Raw genomic sequence first — 20,710 nt, forward strand, 5'->3', positions numbered from 1 at the left:
ACGCCTACTTAGCTTCTTCTTCCTCCTTGTGTTTATATGCACATCAGCAAACAACGAGATACAGGTGTCACTAGCGCCACCGATAGTAGAGGAGTACGTATAACATGTATTAAAACTACCTTAATACTGTGTATAATATATCAAAAAACATCTATCTATCTATCTATCTATCTATCTATCTATCTATCTATCTATCTATCTATCTATCTATCTATCTATCTATCTATGTTAGATGGTTTGTTTGTTTGTTTGTTTGTTTGTTTGTTTGTTTGTTTGTTTATTTGTTTGTTTTACCGTACTACAACTCAGGCAATGGAAAAAAATCAGCTTATTTTCTTTGGTACTAAATATGCACAACTATAAGTGTTTCTAAGATGACAAGTTCTGGGGAATTTCATAAATCATTAGGAAGTACTATCAAAACTTATTGGGACTTTTGGGGGCTACAGGTCAATGTTTAGGTTATGTTATGAATATATTGTTAGAAGGATGCTGGGGTTAGCCAGAGAAGATTTCTGGATATAGTGAAAGAGGACATGAAGTTAGTTGATGTGAGAGGAGAGGATACAGAAAAGAGAGTTGAATGGAGGAGGTCAATTCACCATGGCAACCCCTCAAGGGAGTAGCCGAAAGGAACAAAGTTCAGGGATGTAACTGAAGGCTTTCCTGCTTTCTTGTATCTCATATTCGTTTTTTTTGTTCAAACCCAACTTTTCTTACATCTGTTTAAACTTGAGTTAGAGTATACTATGTAATGTATTATTTAATAATCATATAGTTGCACATTGAACTTCTATACGATCTGAAATTTTAGTCGAATTCATTTAATTTATATACAGACTGTTGTCTCATTTATTTCAGATACAATAAAATCCACATCGTTTTTGCTCTTTAAGGTGTACCAGAGATTTATCAGTGTTATAGAATGAAAATAAATACATTTTTTCTTTGACAAAGAAGGCTATCTGTTTTTACTGCTTCTATGTAACTGTTCACTAGTATATAGATAGGGACTAATTCAGAGAGGGAGTTTTCCCAAGTCACAGTCATCACGACCCTCATCATTTTCATTAATTCTATTAAAAATCCCCAAGATGGCCCAAATTCTCTCTGTCCAAATAATACAAAACAAAACAGTAAACAAGGTGACTGACTATTTCATATACTTTAAGAAATAGAGCTTCTTCTACAAAGGTAATTTTTACAGAGGTTTTGACCATTTGTCATGAATTTCTGAACAACACTGATGTAATATCAGTCAGTCATAACCAGTTGCAGTTTGCACTGAAATGTCGCATTTTCCTGAAATGCATGTTACATAAGTATTCTGGAATTCCATTGAGTTATTTGACTTATCAGTGGGAGACTATTTTGGATTTTATGAGGTGAATTGAATTTTTTGTTTTCAATGTTAATGGAATCCTCTTTTTTTTTAAACATTATTTCACATTTTTGTTTGTGATGTGACGCAATAAACATTTTGAAATACATTCTTTGACAGTATGTTTCTCTGAGAGCAAGATATTGGAGGATATTCATGACCACAAGAGAGCAGCAAAGCATTCCATAGAGCAATACAAATTAGCACATAGTGCAGCTAAAACTCAGTTGAAATCAGATTTTTTCAATGATTTGTTTTGCATTTGATAGATGTCAAATTAGCAGATATAGACGAGGACGGACACCTTGTCTATTATGCAGATGTTTCACCTGTAAATCCAAGTAGCTTCTTCAATATGAGTCAGAGAGGCATTGGTTTTGATGATGATAAAATTAGAAACTTATAACTTCCCAAACTAGTGGACCAGTTCCGTATTCTCTGCTTCAAACAGCAGTATATGCAAATAACTGCCAATGCTTCATATAAGTTTAACAGATTAAAACAAATCTTAAAGACCAGCATATAAACAGGACTGTCTCAGAAAATCAGAATATTGTGATAAAGTTCTTTATCTTCTGTTATGCAATTACAAAAACAAAAATGTCATACATTCTGGATTCATTACAAATCAACTGAAATATTGCAAGCCTTTTGTTATTTCAATATTGCCGATTATGGCTTACATCTTAAGAAAACTCAAAAATCCTATCTCAAAATATTAGAATATCATGAAAAAGTAATTTTTGTCTTTTTACTTGCATTACAGAAGATGAAGAACTTTAGCTGGTGGGCTTCCCAAACTCGGAAGGATGATGACTTAGCTTTCAAGCTAGTGGAGCTTGATTGAAGGTGTATAAACAATGACCAATTTGATCAATGAATAAATGAATGAATGAATGAATGAATCAATCAATCAATCAATCAATCAATCAATCAAGAGCTGTGCGTTCTATAAGATAAACAAATGAGACTATCTATCTATCTATCTATCTATCTATCTATCTATCTATCTATCTATCTATCTATCTATCTTCCTATATACATGGATATATGCACACACACACACACACACACACACACACACACACACACACACACGCACACGCACACACAAACCTATAGGACATGAATTATGAGGCAATTAGCAAAATATACTGTAGCAGGGAAGGGAACCGATTTAGACCCGAGAGAGGAGCTGGGTCAAGCCGTTTGTCATTCTGCCAGCTGGGATTTCTCAGTCAATACCAAATCCCTCATTCCTTCCCAAAAAGCTGAACGTCAGAGCCTGTGCAAGATATTTTATGACCATCTTTATCTTTAATCCTTAGAAAAGGATTTAATATGGTTTTTGCATGTACTGTCTCGATCGCTCACAGGTCACAGTATTTAAGCAGGTATTCCAACAGGTTGGCTCATGCTGTGACTCACCCACTGCCTCCATTCAGACAAACACTATTGAGAGCGGCGAGATGAAGCCATTCAATCAGGGGCTGATAGGACTGTGATGAGTGAAGAGGAGGAGCTGGATGCATGCACGAGGTGACATAAAGGAAGGGAACAAGAGGACACTGGTGAACCTGCATATTTTTGAGACAATTATGGATATATATGTATATATATTTTGGATCTGTATTGGGTCATATTACAGTACGCACAAACTTATATTTAGATTATAAATTAATCAGATGGTTTAGATGGTTAAAGTCACTGTGATGAGCTTTAAATAATGTCCCAATCGGTAATGTTACATTACAGTTGATAAATGATATTGACATTGTTTTATATATATATTTTTTATATATTTATATTTATATCTGTGATATATATATTCCTCAACATGTTTATTCACTGTTTTTTAAAATCACGTGAGGACTGATTATCAAGAACTATAACCAACTTCTCACTTTGCCTGAGCATTTGCACTTTTTACTATTCTCTAATACAGTAATTTATACCGACATAACACAACTAAGACCATTTTCTGGTCTGTGGTGACGGAAAGATGGAACTGTGCAACTTAGTAGCGACAACAGAGCTTCTTCAAATCTGCTTCTTGTGAGACGATTTCAAACTTGCCGTTACTATCTTCAGTCACTGCTCAGTTAATGAGGTGTAATAACACGTCCTCAGGTAGCGATCATCTGTTTACTGCAGGTAAAGTCTGCCGGTATTGTGACTTATGAAGGTATAACACCATCTGATCTCATTCTGTTCTGAAATAATGGCAGGTCAAACTGGTGACAGCAAACCAGTGTTGCTCCAAGGTTGAGCTGTGCACGTACATGTGCATGAGAACAGATTTACATCAGATGGTAAATTTAGAACCGTTAAAACATGCAAGAGCCCAACTCAGAAAATTAATTCTTATTTTCTCACCGGGAAGTATTCATACTACCTGTACTTTTAAGGATATATATACAAATGACATTTACTTGGAGCACATAACTTTTAAAATGGAATGAGAAGAAATTCTTGTCACTTGTCTGTTTTATCATTTCAAAATTGGCACACAAGGTGTTGTGATTGTATTAAGTATTTATGGAACTAATGGAAGCTTTACTATTCTTCTTTCACTTTGAAATGATCAGGCAGCATTTCTGTACGCCAATTGTGATTTAAAATCTAGCTTTTTGAATCGGATTTTCATTCTGGTAGTTATAACATGGAAATAGACAAGTCATTCTGTTTAAGAATGCACAAAGATTTTTTTCTTTCCCCCAATTATGCCTTGCTTTGTTCCCTGTGATCAGACTGATTGATGAAAGGTGATCAAAAACACCCACCACTGCTCCAGGTCACAGTCTGGCAGGCCTACTTGAGGTGTTGGGTCTCCCCATGTTCACTAATTTAAAGTTGTCCACATGTCACTGACTTCCTGATGGACTGCTGTGCTGCGTGAGAGACATCAGGAAAACTCCAAAACCACGGTGGGGTTTCAAAGAGTGGGAAGAGGGGGAAGTGGTGATGCATTCAGTGGCCTGGGATCACTGAGCGTGACTGACGTCCTTGATTCATCATCCAGAAGCTCAGATATATAAGCTCCTGCACACCTGCTCAGCAATAACAACCTCAGACCTCCACAGCTGACCTCAGCCCACTACCAAAGTTCAGGGTAAGGTTTCTTTTTACTTTGACATGACAATTTTACCGAAACGTGTTGAAGAGAGTATCGTGATTTCAGGGCATTTGACAAATTTTGTGTGACAGCTGCCTGTACATCTGCATTGAGCGCTAATAAGGTTGCCTAACTAATCTGCAAAACGACCACAAAAACATAAAATCTGGATCCATTTCCTATTTTTTCTAGTAAATGTTATTGGCATGGTTGAATATTTATGCCACGTTTTCCGTATGTGTATTTTGCATTTACTAATTCACATTCACTCTCCCTCATCATTGCACTCCCATTCGTGATATTGCCAGTCTACCATTCATAAGTTTTCATCCCCATTCAGAGAAATTGTCTCTAGAGACTGCATAGTTTTGCTCTTAAGAAAAAAAAAAATCATATTTGGAAGACTTTGAGGCAAGAGTGGGGTACATCCATTATTCATTATTATTAGTCGTAGATAATTGGTTTGTTTCATGTAAAAGTGAGAAAGTGAGAAAGGTATTCTCGATTACTCTGTCTGTCTAATACATGCGGAGAAATTGACAATAACAGTGAGTTTGACTTTGACTGTCATGTAACATTTAATGATTGTGGATTTCATGAAGAGTTTCTCTCGATTTTTGCACAATATATGCAACTTTTTATGGACTTAATAAAGATACGAATATTTTTTAGCCTTATTTCAATATTACAACACCATATTGGACTCACCCCGTCTGAGCAGTAAATACATAACGATCTCACCTTGTTTAAACGTTCATTCACGTATTGCATCCATTTGGAGCCCCTCTCTTGGATGATGTTGTTGAAAGTGTCTCCGCGCTGCCGGCGCTTGCAGTGCCTTGACCGACCACCAAGCATGCTGCTCGGCAGAGGGAGCGCGGCTCTGGTCCGGCGCTGCGTCCTGACGGCTCTGGTGCTGCTCCTCCTCCTCTCCTCCAGCCTTAGCAGGGCGCACAGCACCACGGTGGAGCACGACTTCCACATCGTCCACAACGTCGACAACAGAAGTAAGTTCTCATATATTGTACTATGACTGTAAGGGTAAGTTAGAAGAAGAATTTGGGAAGATTTTCCGTTCTGTTTTATATATTTTTTTTTTCTATGGGGATTTATTTTTGAAATGTAAAAAATAATAATGACAACACTCAAACTTTTGAATCATCTAGAAAAATGTACATCACTGTTTTTCATTTATATTCTTCATTTTATAATTAGAATTAGGTTTTTCTGCACCGCAACAGAAACCAAACATAATGTGAATGGTGAAATTATTATTATTGATAACAATAGAAAATCAATCCTCTTCAATTCTCTGTCAGGAAATCAGCAGGGAAAGTAGTGAATGAAAAATAAATAAATAAATAAATAGATTAGTGCAACCACTGTTGCTCTTAATTTTACAATTTTCAAACTGATTCAAACTTCTGGTAAGCTTCCTCTTCACAATAATAATAACAGTGGAGTAGTAGTGGTAGTCATAATAATAATAATAACAAAATTATGACAATAGTAGTAAAATAGCAGTAGTAGTAGTAATAATAATAACCTAGTCTGGAACTGCAAAACCATTATTATAATGAGAATAATATGTTCTCTGATCATTTTGTGCACATCTGTCAGCACTGTATGAATCTGCAACTTACTGGAATGTCTGGGATGCAGGTCCAGAGATTGACCCATTCTGGTACGTGGGCCGTGGTGTCAGACCCATCGGGCGCTTTGGGAAGAGACATAGCAGTGTGGAGACTCTGGTTGACGGGGGGATGCAGCCAGTCGTCAGGATGTTCGAGCTGCTCCTCAACAATTTTAGAAACAAGGGGAGAATCGAGAAAGCCTTGGACGGGGAGGACGGAGATTGGATGCCCTGACAACGTCCTCTCCTGCCTCTATTCCAAAAGAACACGAAACGGAGTGTCTTCATCTTTCACCTAGATAGAAGTTGCATCTGCCTCATCTCTCTGGGTGTGTTATGAAGCATGGGTGGATGTGAACTCTGGTGAATTACGCTCCAAATTTTCCTGTAAATATTAAACCTCTATTTATATTGATTAAAAAATAAGGATGCGAACGTATGTCTTGACTTATTCCAGCCTCCGCACCACAACAAAGCAGACCTTATTTTTAGTTTGCAAATTTTATTAATTTCATAATACATATTTCTCTCTCGCTGTACTGTGGTACATAGAGAATCTATATTTTTTGCTCTGTAATATTTTCCCCAACATGTCATATGGATCGCAATGCACAATTGCAAACAAAACTGAAAGACTGGCCTGTGACGCAGCACAGTGGACCCCAGCTTAGTCATTCATACTGGATTTAAACAGGGAATTATGTTTTTTCTGTGAACACTTTTTATCACTGTCGGTTTGTTGGCGGGAAAAATAGGTCTATTTCCTGTTTGAATCCAGCCTTAAAAGTCAGTACGAGTATCACAATCTCTTGCACACAACACTGAAAGATTCGTCGACTATGATTGGGCAATACTCACAATTATTTTATAACATATCCATCTTCTCACACTTATATATATTTACAAATTCAGATGTGAGATGTATATATTTTTTGACATATAAAAATACAGGACACTGATGATTGGACCCTTGTAGCTGTGCTTATCCTGGTCATTTGTACAATAACTCAGTAAAACTTGAAACATGCTTTTTATATATCAACACCTCAAGATTGACAAAGGTACAGGATTAATGTGCAAAACCACAGATGCAGAAGGTTGTGATGAAAGGGTCACTAATTAAAGAAGAACAGCATTCATGGAGAATATCGTCACCTGTTTTTTGTCCCAGACATCCGGGCGGAAATGCAAACCCTTTTCTTAAGCCGAAGCCCTCTCTTTATATGCTTGCTGATGTAAGCGGTGACTGACATAAGCAGATGATCCATAAAGGGAAGGCAGTTCTCTCAAATCCAGTGTTTAATAAATACAATGCACGGGCCTCATTAGCTGCTCAAAAAACTGCACGTTGTCACTCGTGTGTCTGTAACATTTACCATCTTCTTTTCAGGCAGAATATCAAATGGCAGGTACAGGGATACAAGGAAAGCACCTGGATTCATGACACATGAGAGTGCATGATTGAGAGGACTGACTGAGAAGGGCTCCTTTAAGGAGAACATAAAGCCTATAATTTGCAATAGTACATCTTTCAGTGATATTGCATAAAAATGTTCAGTATAAAAATAAATTGTAACAAAATCATGATTTCATGGAATCTGTTATTCATCTCGATATTTTTTTTCTCCATTATGTAAAACTTTACAAGATTTTTCTGAATGAAAAATAAAGATTCCGACATGACCAGCAAAAAGGTAAAATATACATTTTACTTAAATAAAAGGCCACCGAGTTTCAAAGTAACAGAGAAAGTGAGAGAAGAGGAAGAGGAAGAGGAGAGAAACAAGATCGGTTTGGCAATTGCTGCATAAAGGGATGGCTCATTCTTCTTTTAATCATAAAGCTTCAGGACAAACCTGAATCTAAGCTCTAACAAGGTTTTTTTTCAGGCTCTTTCGGTCCAATATTACAATTTCTTCTACATTTTGGTTGATTTATCTGTATTCCGCAGCTGTCATGTTAGGGCTCCAATGTATGGTTTAAGATATTTATATAACAGGATTCAGTTTCTTTATATATTGAGAATGTGTGGCTCTTATTTACCCGCTTTCCGAAAGTTATATAAGAAGTTCTGCCCTGTTCACAATTTGTGTTATCAATATTGGCATGGTGACACAAGGTAACTACATTAGCAAAGAGATGACTAGATAATACCAGATGAGCAAACATTTGAGTTTATGTAGCGCTTGCTTAGAGGATTTGGTTAGGAGATTTACATAAATGTAATTTGACCTGTAATAGAAACATATCAAGGGATGATGAATGAAATACTGAGCTGCAGCAGGTGAGGAGCTGGAGATAAAATGCAAATGGCTATCCTGATATGTAACATTAAAACAAAATAATACATCATTGATTCATGATCTCAAAACTTGTTGTTTAGCAAACTTTTGCTTTAAGACAGCATTTTCTCTACTAGATAAGTACTCTATTGTGTGCTGGGTCTACAGTCTTAGACGTCTACCTTTGGCCACGGCACATCTCAACTTTTCTGCTAGTTTGTCCGTGAATTTTGAAATGTTCAAAAATGTCAAATATACAGTCATCCCCTCCATGGAGGGGTATTGCCATCTCATGGCTTTAGGTGTGACAAAATTACAATAATGATACGTTTCTCATGTTGGTTCATTCGCTGAGAGGAGTTTGAAGTATAAAACTTAGTGTCTGACTGAGACAAGGAATCACAGAAGGTCTTCACATTGACATTTTCATTATTCAGTACACAAAATCACCATAATCTTGCAAACAGTTAGAAAAGGAAGTGACAGGCTTTTTTTTTTTTTTTTTGAACTGTACACAGACTATTTTTCAGTCGGCGTGTGAGAAATGTTCGCAGATTTTAAGGCAGAGACACAGACTGTCCAGTCATTCTTCCTTGATTTAATACGTGCGGCTCCGGGAGCAGATGCATGTGGAGAGAGTTGAAAAGGGAGGGGGAAAGAGCAGGTCATGTCTGATGGCAAAGAGAGGAGAGAGAGAGAGGGAGGCATTTGTGAGACTTCACATGGTGCCGTACTTAGTGCTGCTTTGTGGGTCACACAGGGCGGGTGTTTGCTCCTGCCTGGTTCTGGAGTTTGAGGCGGACACTGGGTCAAGGCACTGGATGAGACGGGCCCCCCCCTGTCCCCCCGGGGCCGTGAGGGGGGTGAGGGGTGGGGGTTCTGACGTGGCCCTGAAGGACTTGCTGTGCTGCCAACAGTCACTACGGTCGAAACATCTTCACTTGTTGCTCTGGCTCCGACTGATCTGAAATGCAGAAAAGGGTGACAGTGACAAAATGCATTACGGATAAAGCAGTGTTTTTCGTTTTTTTCATTTTTCAAATTGGAAGATGAGCTTCCGAGCCCCACATTTAGATTATATGACGGATTGATAAGAGGACAGACTAAGCTGGAATCAATGATATTATTACATATCTTGGCCATAAATTTTGCACCTATTGTCTCACTTTTTGAAGTGCTGAAAAGTAATCCTGAATCAGAGCTATTGTGTCCATGTTAGTGAAGGGAAAAGGGGGAAAAGGGGAGGGGGGGCACAAAAGCCGAAACAGAAAAAAGACCATTCACTGACATGAAAAGGAACAGATGCATCTTGATGGTTGATAAAACAGCCTTATCCTCTTGTAATGCATGTTTTCATCTAGTTTTAGTTAACATCTAATGGACCTTTTCAGTCACTTAGTCTCTTTCCAACAGATGCATTCACTTTGAGGCCCATTCAGAAACCAATCTCTTCTTTTTTGGACAAAGCGGAAAATGTAAGGCATTGGCTAAAGGTGAATGACGAGGCTTCTTTCTATCCATCTTAGCACCTTTGTCTCTGCCCGGCTTCGCGTTTTCTCTCTCTTGTTCACAGACACTATGTGCCAGGGTTGGTCCGGTAATGGCAGTAAATGAGAAAAATAAAACTGTACATTAATATTCACTTCTTTTCTGTGCAATAAGTAGTGACATTTGGGTAGGGCAATGCCAACCTCTGCCAACTGAACGCCGCAGTACGGTTTTCCCTATTAACGGATATCAATCAATGCAGGTGCTAGGATGTTGAGCAGTTGAGATAGAAATGTTTAGAGTGACATCCTGCTGATAGAAAGGGCTCAGTATTTCATTGTACTTTTCAGTCTGTTACTTCGGTACTTTGGTTAAACAGAAACCTTTTCAAATCACTAAGATCTATCCAAATCGATCGCCTCATCTGGTACCTTTCAGCGGAGGGGCTGGCAGCTTCCTCCTCTGATGGCGTGAAGAATCGAGGGTTTGAGGCTGTAACGAGAACATCAGTAAATCATGTGTCAGGTAATACCCAAATTGTGATGAGCAGATGGGATATTTTTCAGTCGCATGATGTTGTTGTCAAAGATCGTGTCAGAATGTCAGAATCGTGCATTCTGATGTACTGTAGGATTGGAAATGACAGTACAGCGTAAGGATCTGTGATATACCTTTGCCTTTGGCTTGTACTTGGAGAAATGATTACAGACGGTCACGTTCAGCCCAGCTGTTTTCAGAGCGGATATCCTTGCCTCAATGTTCGATATCTTGAAAGGATTAACAGATGTCATTTTAACAAACCAAAGAGGAAGCGTTCGGTAATAAATAAAAGGTTCAATGCTTGGTGTCTGACTGGAAAGCAGGGCGGTTCTGGTACCTGCAGTTCAGACTGCTGGACCTGAGCAGCCGCAGTGGCCACCTGGTCCTCCAAGAAAGCCAACTCTGTGTCTGTGGTACCGCTGCTGATGCTGCGGGCACACTGCTCCAAGTCCCCCAGTGCCCCCTCAAGGCCATACACGGCACCAGCAGCCAGGTACACCTGTTGGGGGAAACATGAAACCGCAAATTCAACAAACTTAAGTTCCTTTTAGAGACATATAATAATCTATTGAATCGCAATCATCTTGCGGAGCTGCAAATCGTCGCTTACGCTCTCCTCCATCTTGGTGAGCCTCTGGTCCAGCCTGCGGGTCTCTGAGCTGCTGGATATGGGCGAAGCGCTCATGGATTCGGACTGAGTGTAGCTCTCTCCTCCTGCCTCGCCAATCAGCTCCTCCGTGGCATTGAGAACCTTCAGCACCTCCGTGGTGATGCTGCAGAGGGAGGCTGCAGAGTACTTCTGCTTTATACCAAGAACACATGAAGAGCAGAGCAGTCTGTTACATAATTTTTTATGAATAAAATTTTAAAAAAATTACAGAGAAGTTGAAGGTGATAAAATATCTGCTCTTAAATATGCACTCATCCAATTATGCAAAAAACAAGGGTTTAATGAAGCACGGTGGCATGACATCGTAATGGAAACTATAATTAGGGAAGCAATGGTTATACAGTTAGAGGCAGCGTTATAATGAAGACGTATTAACAGTGGAATATCATTAGGCTGGAAAAAAAAAACATTAAAATGAGAACAAGCAAGTTAACAAACTGTGGTTAGGCCTCCAGAGATTCTATTTATAGCAGCAGGAGAATTTGTTCCAACAAGCCAGACCTTTTACCTACAAACAGATATTCAACGACACGGCACTTTTTCTCATACACATGACTGCCGGGTGCAAATTTGAGGAATCAGGAATTATTTTGTCCGTCTTAAAGGAGGTGGTCCCAGGGCTCTGGATTTTTTTTTTTGTTTTAGAAAATCATTTTTTTGTCCAAAACATCACAAAGAGAGACTTAATATGCTACTTTAAACTATTAAACATTAAGAGTGGAGTTGGAGGATGGATTTGAGTTGTTGGTTGACCCGGATTTAGGTTGTTCTCCTGCTACAATACCATTTGCAACATCCGGGATGTCTGTCACTAATAATCCAGTGGGGAACAAACAAGGCATAGAAAGCTGCCTGCTGTTGATCAGCAGCGATTCAATCTCAGTGAAGAAAGATGAACATGTTTTCAATAATGAATTAAGTACCGGCTGGAGCTTTGATGAGTAGATGCATTGATCGTTCTCAGCCAGACAGTGTGAAAGTCATAAAGAGAGCACGTTAGTCAAAGTAAAAAACAAACAAAAAACCCAAATGGTGAAAGATGTGACGAAAGAATCTCTTATCTCCTTTTGAAAAGGACTGTTGGGTGACATCAATAGGAGGCAGATGTGTAGACGCACGCTCAGAGCAAATCAATACGACTCGCTTGCTTGAGAAGGAAAGGGATGCTTGTCGGGTGAGATTTGAACCCCATTCCAGCCTCCAAATAACTGGACCGTCGCCATGCAAATGAAACATTGAAGACTGTTTCGTGTGAGCAGTTGGGACATAGCGGTAAAATACAAATGCTTAATTTGAATACTTGAAAAGATCAGTTAATCCTTCACAAAACAAACTAACAATATACGATCCATTAACATGACCTTAATAGAATGACATCTACCAAGTTTTATGCAGTTTCTAAGATTTATTCTTATACATGTAAATGAACCTTGATTAGTCTGATTTCATATTTCTACCAGTTCCTGTTATGTTTTATCGGTTCCTGTTGAGTTTTATGAAAAAATAGTAGATCATCAATGATGATGATATAATGAAACCAAGTATATGTTTGGGATTGAAACACAGTGTTTTTAAGCCAAATTAATGATCTTCCCAAGCTACTATGGGTCTGGAGCGCAACCCTCTAATGAGGAGCTATGAGGCGCTAAGGTCCTGCTAACGTCAAACTAATGAGTCTCGGTGGTTTGAAAGGGGTTTGAAATTAGTCGGAAATAGAGACTGTACAAACTATGAGTCGTGGATTACTCATGATGTGACATCATCCCAAATACCTGAGATGCAGCACCGGGACAAGAAGGGATCTTGCTTATAAAGTGCATCTATGTGGGTTATTACTGTAACCATGGCATTAAGTGTGATGAAACTGCACTAGCCATCTTTCACCCAGTTCTGAACATTCATATCAGAATGGTTTCCATTATTTTTCAATAATTTTGACCACAAACACCATATCTAAATAGGGATCTTTACCAGCCATTGCAAAAACTTAGTAGTGAAGTGATGCAGGGTTTAAATTAAGGTGGTATTTCCTCCAGTGTGGTGTCCTGTGTAAACATATCACAGGATGCCTTCGCTTTCTGGCTGATATCTCACCTGCTGTAAGAGCGAGGAGAGTAACTGAAGTGTCTGCTGCTGCTCCGGTTATACCTGACACACACATGCACACACGTGCACGCGCGCACACACAGACACACATATACACACACACACAAAGAAATGCAAAGGCCAGCCAAATAAAGGAAGAAGTGAAGCACAGAGAAAAAGCACAGGATGAGGAGCAGAGAAGTGATTCTCCTGAAATGGGTTCGCGGGGAAGGTGATGTGGTTGAAGAATTGCTAAAGGTGACTCAAGAAAGAAAAAGAGATTAGTCTGAAGGCAGACGAACAAAACCTCAGCTCCCCACCTGGTTGTCAGACAGCACTCCCTCCTGGGAGGAAGGAGAAACAACAGGCGAGCTTTCGCTGGATCCGCTCATCCATCCCTGCTGTCCCACCTCCATTTCAAGATCTCTTTTGTTCTTCCTCCTACTTTGCCTATTACTTTGTTGTCTGTCGCCTCTCCTTTGCTCTATCTCCTCCAAACAGTCCACTCCTATTTCTATTCTCCTGTCCTGAATTTTTTCTTCTTCACTCGTTGTTGGACTCCTTATTAGTCCCTCGCTTGTTATTGCCTCTTGACCATTAACATGCTCAACCGCCTCACTCCTCTTCACTTTTTCCTTACTGCAAGCGCTGTCTCTTAATCTGCCACGTGCCCTTTGTATTTCCTTTCCTGTTTCTTTTGGTTTTGCACTCTCTACTTGCGGGTCGCTCTCGTTCTGTGTTTGTTCGTCTGCGGGCCCCTCCTCTGCAGGCGAGTTGCCATCTTTGCTGATGGCGTGACTGACGAGCTTGCTAAGTCTAGAGTGCAGTTCTTCTTCCCCGACGCCAGACCCGGGCCCTGAGCTGCTGAGCTGCGGCTCAGGGGGAGAATTGGGCCGAGGGGTGCTCGGGGACACAGAATTTGGGGCGATGGTGTCCAAATCTTCCGGCTCAGGTGTGATGGCATCCGATGTGAAGGAATCTGGTGTAGCCATGGCCACTGGCGCCGAGTCAGACATGGTCTTCTCCTCGCTCAAGCCTCTCTGCAGCAGGTCATTGAGGAGAAAACCACTGCTCTCCTTGAGTAGAAAGAGACACAGGAAAAATAAATGCTCTCAACATGATTATTTAGTGTGTTAAACCACAAAATGCAAAATTTTCACGGAAGCCGTGGGAGGTTTGGGTCAAATCTAAATGTGTTGTTACCTGTATGAGAGGATGGATGGACTGTGAATGGCTCTGGCCACCAGGCCTGCTCTCTGTTGATGACTCTCTCTTGCTTCTCCTTCGCCGCCGTGATCTTTTAATCGGGTCGCTCTGCCTTTCCTCTGCCTCGCTGCTGTCGCCCATCACCTATTTAAGACGGTGGACAGAACATTAAACACACTTATGGTGTATTCCTGCTTCTGGATACTTCAGCAGATCACTGGGGAAAATGCATTAATCATTATTATACTTATCTATTCTTAATTATAAAAAGAAGTGTTTAACAAACTTTAATGACTCATATTAATAGTTTAATAAATTCATAAACCAACAAAAATGGTATGTTAAATATCTTCTTTTCAATCCTAAGGTTTAGTAGTACTACACCTAAACAACTTAACATGATCCACTTCTACAGGCTAAATCACAGCCATTCTTATACATTGATTTATTATTCATTTAACTCATTAAACTTTACATTCTTATGTAGCTATATAAACAGGAACTGCCATGTCATGTATATGCTGATAGATAATACATTTTCACTCACTCACTCACTCACTCACTCACTCACTCACTCACTCACTCACTCACTCACTCACTCACTCACTCACTCACTCACTCACTCACTCACTCAAACAACTTTTGAAATATTCCTATGTTTTGAAGATCACCTTGGGGTTAAAGTTCACATCGAGCACGTCCGAGACGTGTGGATATGAAGAGACGTTCTGGTGAAGATGTTGGTGGTAGAGAGGCTGGTGATGAGGGTGCAGGTGTGTGTCTGATGGACCTTTCTTTCTCAACAGGTTGTGAGGTTTGCGGGGACAAACTGAGTGCGCCGAGGACGGATCAGAGTCTGAATTGAGAGTCTCTGTGTTTGTGTACTGGCCAGAGGATGGGGAGGTGACAGGGACGTGCTGAGTGTACGTCCACTCCGGGTCGTGCTGCGAGTCCGTGTAGTAAGTCTCGTCGGAGAGTTTGCGTCTGAACTGTCGCAGCGCTGCGCCCCAGCCGCCCTCGTCGTCTTGCTCAGAGTCAGTTCCCATCTCGTCGTAGGCGGAGACAACGCCGGACTCCTTCTCCAGCACGCTGAACACCAGGCTCTTCCTCTTGGTCAGCAAGCTCGGCCGAGACAGCTGGGAGCTATGCAGAGCGATCCAGTTGCCGTCGGGGCTCTGGAGGACCGAAGAAGCACCTAGATGATGTCGACAGGAGGTAAAGGTCATAATACAAGGCTTTTGTCAAAAATGTTTGCCTGCAGAGGAAATATATACATGCAATATACATAAAGGTGTGTATATTTAAAGGGCAAAGTTCACACATCAAGCTACAAATGAAAACTGTTTATTGATTTATGCATAAACTAAGATCCAAACAAGCATGCAAATTAGCATTTGGTGATAGTTACTGGAGTTGTCCAGGCGATCCACACTCTTCCAGCTGGGCAGAGATGTCGCCTTGGCGTCCCTCTTCAGAGAGGCGTACTCCTGGAATCCCTCGCCAGCCTCGGCGCCCACGTCAGCCGGACCTTTCTCAGGGGAGTCGTCACTTGTGAGGGAGAAGGCTGACCTTGATCGCTGTAGGCATGCAGGCACACGCGCACACACACACACACACACACACACACACACACATACACAAAATAGAACAAATAAAAAAGGTATGAAAGAAAATGTTCATTGGAGTGCATTTAGCACTGCTCCATGTAACATTTTCCTCAGCAGGTGGTGCTAGAAAACAACTAAATTATCAGACTGAGCAAGGAGTGGCTTTTTCTGACAGATAAATAGAAAATATTTCTTAATTCATAACTATTGCATGCACTTATGACCAGAGGCAGCTCTTATGGTTATACTCCAGGACAGCTCATTTTATGGCTTTGTTCAACTTTGCGTGATTCCCTGCTTCTCTGTCACCTGTGCCAGAAGAGAACCCACAGTATTTGTTCCAAAAAGTGGGTCTCAGAATGCCCTTGAGGTTACGAGACGTTTACTTCTCTCGAGAGGATTATCAAAAACTGAAAATAATGACTAGAAATTATCTATTTTGGCCATAATGGAGTAACGCATTATCAATATTATTGTTGTTACCAAAAAGACCCCCCCCCCCCCACACACACACACACACACACACGCTACACTGTATATTTCTATTTTTTTAATATAATCTCCTTCCTGTGTTAGTTTTAGAGATGCCCCTGTGTTAGACATTACAAAACCGGTCGGGGGCGACCTTAACACAAGACGAAGGTTAAACTAATATTTTGGCTGTTTTTCTCAAATTTTCATCAAATTCACTTGGTATTTCAATAAAAAAAATGATGTGAAAATGTGCAGATCTTATAGAAATGATGCGAGAATCAATAAGAAAACGGCCTGACAATTTGGAAGGGTTTCATCTGAAACGGGCAAAACGTTCAGAAAGTTTACATTTTCCAAAATGAAAGTTACAAAAGACATGGGCAAGGTTAATGTTTCTGTATATTTCTCACAGGTTATTGGTTTGGGGTCTGGGACCTACAAAGTTTGGGGAACTATTAGTGTAGCCTATCGATGTGGGAAGATGCTTTAAAAAAACAAATATTTTTTCTGTTGCCAATTTTTTTTTTGTTGAATTTATGGCTTACTGTAATCATTGTTTGAATTACTTCTTCAAGGGTTTATCATTTGCTTTGGAAAGCAGGCTCATAGATACTGAGCTCCCAATGGAGATCAGTGTTCCAGCGGCCCATATTGCGAATGTTTACGTGTGATTGCATTGTGTCTAATTGAGTGTGTTTGGTGAGAGCTAGTAAACACTGCCCGTCCTGTTCCGGGCTGAGCGGTTGAGGACTTCCTGGTGTATTTCACAGCACTTTGATCTCAGCTGAGTGAAGCAGCAGGAAACATAGTGCGGAGGCCTGGGGAACACAGCTTTGATGCCACGCTCGCACACAGGACGATGACAAATCTCCATAAGCCCCAGCTGTGAACCGCTGCCAAGTGTTTGCATGTTGCTGCTTTATCAGAATGTGGGACTGATGTCTGTACTGTATATGTATGTGTCAAGAGTAACATATCTGTTTGACTGGTTGTACTTGTTAAAAACGTTGGAAAGATGCCATTCAGTCTACTTTGTGCTCCAGAATATTCAAAACAGTGATAAAAGAGTTACTAGTCTGTAGAGGTTAGCGGACATTTAAATATGCTTTCAGAGACACGTGGGGATTATGTTCCCAGATACCAGCTATTTGTTATTATTCAGATTGAAAAATGGACCACGATCAAAGTCAAGGGTAGCAATGAGGTCGCCGTCCACATTCATGGTACTGGCAACCAAACTGCCACGTTTTATGTTCCTATAACTTTGAGTTTATATGTATGATGCCGAAACGACAAACAATCAGAAGTGTCAAAGTTTTCACGGTCTAACAATATTAAATGTTATGTGGGGTGTTATGTTGGGTGTGAGATCTCCATGTTCCCCATGTGAGTGTGGGTTTCCTGCGGGTTCTTCTCCCACAGTAAGGTCACTGCATTAAGTAGGTTCATTGGAGACCCTGAACTGCCTGGACATGTGAATGAGAGAGTGAATAGCTGCATGTCTCTACTGGTATATGCGGCCTTGTGATTGGCTGGTACAAGGTGAACCACACCTGTCCGCCAATGGCAGCTGGGAGAAGCTCCCTGACTGCAGGATGATTGTTTTCAATAATGAATGATTGAATGAATGAATGTCTATACATTTGCAAGGGAGTTGGATGCAGATTGGGCACATTCTGAAATCTGCACATCCCAGACTTGGGCCAGTGTGTCCAATCTACTAGTCGGTGTGGAGGTGAACTATTTTTTGTAATGTGATAAAAACTCAATCAGCAACTCTCCTCAGAGTTCCCAATAATACCTTCAATCTAATTTTAATAATGAAGATGGAGACATTATGTGCACTTCACTTGGAATGGCATCAAAATACAGATCATGGTGAGCTTTGGAGAATATTGATTTTCATGGAATAATTTGAGGATTAAATAGGAAAAAAAAATGTGATTCAGCCTCTTGACCTCTGGCTTTCACTTCAAGAGCAACAAGAGCACAGGGCAAAGTACGCTGAGCAAAAAAGGAGCAGTGTCTGACCACACAGCACATTCCTGTGTAATCCAGAATGGCAAGGAAACAAAATACAGTACACCAAAAGTGCTATTATATTATGTTGTGAAATGAAGTGAGGAATGTACGAGTTGTGGAAAAACTGAACCGCACAGTTGAGGAGCAAATCCTTGTAGTCAGCAGTTTTTCATCCACAACCTTGTTATGTGTTGACAGTCTGAAAACAAAGAAGAAATAGATGCCGAAAGGCTTTGGGGATGAAACTTACATTGAAGTCCCTCTTTGCACCCATGAAACAAAAGAGGCTTTTCACTTCAACTGTGCAATAAATCCCACCCACGCTGTTTAAATCACAACTTTTATATATTTAGCTTTGGGTGTCAGACTGACCCACAGGGAGTAGGAGCTCTTGAGGGGGTCCTGTGGTCCTGAAGAAGCCTGAGCCTGTGAGGGGGAGGGCAGTGGACTGGGCTGATTCAACGACTGAGGCTGAGGCCAGACAAAGTCGTACTCTGTCTGCATCTCTGAGCGCTTCCTCCTCTGGATGATCTGAGGGAGGAAAGTGGAGTGAAGCCGGAAACGTTGACAGTCGTCGATACCGAACGGAAAATAGAAATAAAAACGCTGCTGCGGTCTTTCATTCACTTGTAATCCCGAAATATTTTTTATGTAATTCTAAAAACAATAACCATTATCACTGTGATACAACTTCACACAGACAGACAGAAGCAATCATCCAAAATTATAAGAGATGATTAAAATGAAAGCAAATGTCTTGTGAATTTTAATGAATTAGCATGCACATTAATTATTTTCAAAGACTTTATGGCCTTTCCTCAAATTGCTCAGTAATGTCAGTTTCAAAAGGGGAAAGGAACTATCATTTACATTTCATTTCTTGTTTAATTTACATTTCCGTGCACTCATGTTATCTCTGTCTTCGTACATCATGGCATTCTGTTAGAATTTCTGTCCTTGTGAAACAAATGACTATATTTCCATTTCACAGTGTGCATTTAGAATTGAAATACAAGAATAACAACATATAATGCTTCAATGTTTGGTGAATAAAGAGAAACACATGAGAATTAAACACAGTCAACCCACTTTTTGTACAATTGTTGTGGCAAGTTCCTCTATGAGCTCCTCTTTGTGGTCCCGCAGATACCGGGCCTCATTCTGCTTCTCCTGCTCACACACATACACACACATACGCACGCACACGCATCAATATATATTCAGTTCAAAGTGTCTATGAATTACCAAGAGAGGAGCCGAGGAAACGTCTTAGCCAAAAAACCATGACTGCATCCCGCTGATACCAAGGCCAAGAGGGAGGCATCATAGGGAGAAGCAAGAGGCCATGACAACGAGAGCAGGGTAAGAAAGCGGATAATGAAAAGCAGCGGGAAAATGGAAAGGCATGAATGGAGGAAGAAAAAAAAGAAGAAGAGGAGCAAAATCACAGAGTTCCCGGTCTCACCAAGCTGTCGCTGAACTCCTCTGCTTTGGCGATGGCCTCTTCTATGGCTTCCTCGGCGACACGCAGTGCGACTGTGAGAGTCTCGGCCATACTGTGTCCTGATGTTACACACACAAAGCCACGCATGAGCGTTCCTGATTTATTACACCTGTATGACAACATAATGACTTGAATACATCCAACCTTTATCCTTAGGACCTCACTAGGAAGTAGATTTATTCTTGACCTTATGAAACCAGAAAAAAACAAGCGTCCATAATGGTGTGTGCCATTTCAACACGTGAAAATATTCACGGCTTACGGGTGCGCAAACTGTGGTTTCTTCACTGATCCTCCTCCTCCACTTTGGCAATTTTTGTTTTTATTAAGTGTGAGGCAACCCTCGTATGTAATATCAGTGCAGATGGGTTTACCACTCGCTGCACGCGTCATCTTCTTTTAAATTCATGTTCTGCGGCTTTGATTCCGTGAGCCTCACAGAGACGAGTTGCTGAAATGTTCATTCAAACGTTCATCCGTGACTTAATAAGTGTGACCTTGGATTTGGTTGCAGCTCCAAAACAAAATGATCAGTGAGATTTATGCCCAAATATATAATCTTGGTGGAACATTCCTTCTGGTACAACCTTGTCACGGAGTTTTCTTGAATCCCACCAAGCTCCTTCTTGGTGGAGGAGGTCGTGCTGTTTGGGTCTCTTAGTGATTTCTGAATTACCTTAATTTTACAAATCATTGTTTACAC

General features: G+C 40.4%; 2 protein-coding genes across 5 annotated transcripts in view; one reads left to right on the top strand and one right to left on the bottom strand.

The window, feature by feature from the left end:
- Positions 1-4,461: 4,461 nt before the first annotated feature.
- prlh2 (prolactin releasing hormone 2) lies at positions 4,462-6,497 on the top strand. Its single transcript, XM_086151192.1, has 3 exons — positions 4,462-4,493; positions 5,332-5,503; positions 6,159-6,497. Exons 2-3 carry the CDS (start codon positions 5,353-5,355, stop codon positions 6,362-6,364), a joined length of 357 nt encoding a protein of 118 aa, XP_086007318.1. The 5' UTR covers positions 4,462-4,493; positions 5,332-5,352; the 3' UTR covers positions 6,365-6,497.
- A 475-nt stretch (positions 6,498-6,972) lies between these two features.
- The window catches only part of myripb (myosin VIIA and Rab interacting protein b), a 102,535-nt gene continuing 88,797 nt past the window's right edge, over positions 6,973-20,710 (bottom strand). For 3 of the 4 annotated variants that reach the window (XM_086151193.1, XM_086151194.1, XM_086151195.1), the window contains 12 exons: positions 19,969-20,066; positions 19,593-19,673; positions 18,876-19,034; positions 15,809-15,977; positions 15,072-15,595; positions 14,398-14,544; positions 13,515-14,270; positions 11,050-11,238; positions 10,777-10,938; positions 10,571-10,666; positions 10,331-10,391; positions 6,973-9,375 (listed from right to left, as the gene is read on the bottom strand). In XM_086151193.1, the coding sequence (XP_086007319.1) occupies positions 9,332-9,375; positions 10,331-10,391; positions 10,571-10,666; positions 10,777-10,938; positions 11,050-11,238; positions 13,515-14,270; positions 14,398-14,544; positions 15,072-15,595; positions 15,809-15,977; positions 18,876-19,034; positions 19,593-19,673; positions 19,969-20,066 (2,486 nt within the window). In that variant the 3' untranslated portion in view covers positions 6,973-9,331. The remainder of the gene's footprint in view (positions 9,376-10,330; positions 10,392-10,570; positions 10,667-10,776; positions 10,939-11,049; positions 11,239-13,514; positions 14,271-14,397; positions 14,545-15,071; positions 15,596-15,808; positions 15,978-18,875; positions 19,035-19,592; positions 19,674-19,968; positions 20,067-20,710) is intronic. The other variant, XR_015106526.1, reaches the window with a different exon arrangement.

Source organism: Fistularia commersonii, chromosome 8, assembly GCF_037954325.1.
Source record: "Fistularia commersonii isolate RoL2024-O1a breed Wild chromosome 8, RoL_Fcom_v1.0, whole genome shotgun sequence".
Classification (NCBI taxonomy): Eukaryota; Metazoa; Chordata; class Actinopteri; order Syngnathiformes; family Fistulariidae; genus Fistularia; species Fistularia commersonii.